This window comes from Phalacrocorax carbo, chromosome Z (assembly GCF_963921805.1).
Source record: "Phalacrocorax carbo chromosome Z, bPhaCar2.1, whole genome shotgun sequence".
Lineage (NCBI taxonomy): Eukaryota > Metazoa > Chordata > Aves > Suliformes > Phalacrocoracidae > Phalacrocorax > Phalacrocorax carbo.
This window is the reverse complement of record NC_087548.1, coordinates 55,145,297-55,148,775: the sequence shown is the minus strand read 5'-3', so window position 1 is coordinate 55,148,775 and position 3,479 is coordinate 55,145,297. Positions and strand designations below refer to the sequence as shown.

General features: G+C 58.8%; 1 protein-coding gene across 1 annotated transcript; it reads left to right on the top strand.

The window, feature by feature from the left end:
- The first annotated feature begins 270 nt into the window (after window positions 1-270).
- Window positions 271-2,620, top strand: TMEM271 (transmembrane protein 271). Its single transcript, XM_064438398.1, has one exon. It carries the CDS (start codon window positions 447-449, stop codon window positions 1,533-1,535), a length of 1,089 nt encoding a protein of 362 aa, XP_064294468.1. The 5' UTR covers window positions 271-446; the 3' UTR covers window positions 1,536-2,620.
- The last annotated feature ends 859 nt before the right edge of the window (window positions 2,621-3,479 follow it).

Sequence of the window (3,479 nt, the reverse complement as noted above, 5' to 3'; positions counted from 1 at the left end):
GGCCCCCCGAGCCCCCCGTGCCAGGTGGGGGGAGCGCGGCGAGGCCGGCCTCGCCGCCCAAGGGCCAAGGAGGGCCGAGTTGGGGGTCCCTCCCGCCAACCGCGGGGGGCCGGCGGGCCGCCCCCCCGTCCCCCCGCCCGCCGCGGCTCCCATCCATAATTAATCGCCTCCCCGCAGCCGCCGCGATAAGAGAGGGCGGGCGGGGACGAGGAGGCGGCGGCGGCCGGGAGGCGGGGGGGGGGAGCGTGTGCGCTCGCCGCGCCCGGCTCACTGCGGCCGGCGGCTGCCTGCCGTGCGGAGCGGAGCGGAGGCCAGCCGCCCCGTCGGGGAGCGCCGCGCTCGCATGGCCGCGCCGCGCCGCGCCGCCGCCGCCGCGGGGCCGGGGGGGGCCGCGGGAGGAGGATGAGGCGGGCGGCGGGGCGGCGGCGGCGGCGGCGGCGCGGAGGATGAAGTGGAGCGTGCGGGGAGCCTGCGCCGCGCTCTCCAGCTGCCTCCTGCTCGCCTGCGCCCTCAGCGCCGCCGCCGTGGGCCTCAAGTGCTTCTCGCTGGGCTCCGAGCTCAAGGGCGAGCCCTTCCGCCTGGGCACCGCCGCCGGCGCCTTCTACTCGGGGCTGCTGCTGGCCGCCGGCCTCTCGCTGCTCGCCGCTGCGCTGCTCTGCTGCCGCCCGCCCGACGAGGCGCCCGCGGCGCCGGCGCTGGCCCCGGCCCCGGCCCCGGCCTCGGCCCTGGCCCCGGCCGGGGACCCGGACCCGGCGGGCGGCGGCCCCGGCGCGGGGGAGGCGGCGGCCACGCCGTCGGGGCCGGTGGAGAAGACGCCGCCCGGGGGGCGGCAGAACTTCCTGCTGCTGGGGGTGCTGGTGTTCATGCTGGGCGTGCTGAGCGCCTTCGCCGGCGCCGTCATCGACGGCGACACCGTGTCGCTGGTGGAGAGGAAGTACTCGCACTACTGCCTACTGCAGCCCGGCGGCGCGGCCCGCCCGCGGAGCGGCCCCGCGGCCCCCGACGGCTCCGCCGCGGCGCTCCGCTGCCAGAAGCTGCGGGACTACCAGCGCGGCTTGGTGCTCTCCACCGTCTTCAACGCGTTGGAGTGCCTCCTGGGCCTGCTCAACCTGCTCCTCGTCAAGAACTACAAGGCCTCGCAGCAGCGCGGGCGGCGGCGGCGGCGGAGGCGAGCGGCCCCGGCGGCGGCGGCGGCAGCGGGCGGGAGGCGGCGGCGGCGGCGGGGCGGCGGCGGCGGGCGACGGGCGCCGCGCCACAGCCAGGGCTCCCTCTTCTCCGGTGGCGAGCCCGAGCTCAGCCCCGGGGATTGCCCCTTCCAGGCCGTCTCCTACATCAACGTGGGCGTCTTCCACGTCTTCGACGAGGCCGGCGTGGAGGTGCACTGCGGCGGGCATCCCTCCGTCGAGCTGCCCGGCTACTCGCCAATGGACCCCGAGCTCAATGCCTCATACCCCTACTGCTACCCGCTGCCCAGCGAGCAGCCCCCAGCCTACGAGGAGATCTACCCCGGGGAGCCCTGCGCTCACGGGACCTAGCGCCGACCGCCGGGGGGGCGCCTGGCTCCCCGCTCGGCCCCCGGCTCGCCGGGACAGCGGGACGGGGACCGGCGGCGGGAGCGGAACCGGCCGCCGGAGCGGGAGCGGGACCGGCAGCGCCTGGCGGCCGCGGGGCTCGGGAACAGCCCTCGGACCACCGGTGGGATGGCCCCGCAGCCGCTGGCCGCGGGCAGGGTGCCGCCGTGCCTCTGGCTCTGCGGAAGCTTCTCGTCCCTCCCTCCCTACCTCCTTTCCTGCTTTCCCCTTCCTTCCCTCCCTTCCCTCCCTCACACCGACCCTCCGTCCGTCTGTCCGTCCCTCCGCCGGCGGCTGAAATTTCCAAAGGCTGCGCAAGAAACGCCTAAGGGTTGGTTCCTCCCGCCGCCTTTCCTTCGTAGCCAAGTTTAGTTCCCTTCAAGTGATTCATCAGTCTCCAGCTTTAGCAGTCCAGAGTTACCCATTTATGATAACCAGCCAGTGTAAGGAAAAGGTGTCATGAAGCTTCTTTACCTCTCAAAAGAGCTAAATTTCTAAACAACGCAGAGACATTTGTGTCACGTTTACTAGAGGTGTTATTGGGGATCTTTAACGTTTACACTACTCCTTGGGAGAATTGAGTTGTTTTAAGATTTAGTGAGTTAAAACATTCGTTGGTCTTGTAAGATGCACATTGAGAAAAACCTGCACTTTGAAAAAGAAACAGGAAAAAAAAATCAACAACGTTTTTGTACACTAACGTGCCTGCTTTTGTTGATAACTTCTTACTGTAAAAGCTTTCAGAAGTCTATAGTGAAAATGTTTGGTAAATTCACTGCAGTTTAAAATTGATTAGTTCCTTTACTAAAACAACTGAGATGTTGCTAGGATATGGCAGTTAAAAGGAAGTCCAAATGTCATACACATTCCTTTTTGTAAACAGGTTCTGTGTTTTTAATGCAAGGCAGGATTTCTTTTTGTTTTACACAGGTGAAGGGTTTAATTCTATTTTGTACAACTTCATAGTTTACTTTGTAAAGAGTTCCATTTTACCTGTTACAATTCATCAATCTGGTAAGCTTGAATATTAAAGTTTTATTTGAAATATATATCTATTGTAAAACAGCCTTAACTGGTGCAGTGGTCACAGTTTTAAAGGAGAAAAAAAAAAAGAAGATAAACCATCTTGGAAGACATCTTCCAAATGTGTTTTCAAAGCAGTATTTATACTCCTATTACAAAGTAAGAATTTTCTTTTTTGTTAAAAAACCACAAAAAAGAGGCCACTTTAATTCCTGAAGGGGGGAGGGGAGGGAAGAAATAATGGGATTGTATGCTGTTAAATCTTTCTGAACTTAGAGGTATTAAAAAGGCTTTCTGCAAAGAGAAAAACTGCTGAATCCTCCTTTTGGATTCTGCTGTGGAATGCCAGTACCAGATAGTGTAAGAAAGTGCTAATTAAAGAGAAGCAGGTATGGCGTATTTTATTACATCATTTGAGAACAGATAAAGGGTTAATTTCATGTTGCACAAAGAACCAAAAAGCAACTCTTCAGACTGCATTTGGTTCAGTACCCCCTCCCCCAGTTATGGTATACTGAAATGAAATATTACAAAATAACCTTTCTGTTAATCCTGTGGTTGGAGCCTGCTGCATAATGCCAGTGTATCAGCTACCCAGAGAGAGAGAGAGAGAGAGAGAGAGACTTAAGGGAGCGCAAAGTTACAGTGCATTTCTGTGGTTGATGGAAAATTATTTTTGAATTTTTAGCTGCAGAGAGGCTGACGTAATTTACAGACTTAGAATTGGAGAGAGAAGATTTTAGCCTAAAAATACTCAAATCTCTCTGCACTGTTTTGTTTTCTAAAGTGTTTTGACTTGCACACTTTGTATAATCTAAAATGCAGAATGCCTTAGAAGTCTTAAAATTGCAAACTGATGTCTGTGAAGCTCACAATTAAAGCTCT

Excerpts from the sequence above, each read along its gene's own strand:
- TMEM271 (XM_064438398.1), top strand. The coding sequence starts at position 447 with ATGAAGTGGAGCGTGCGGGGAGCCTGCGCCGCGCTCTCCAGCTGCCTC.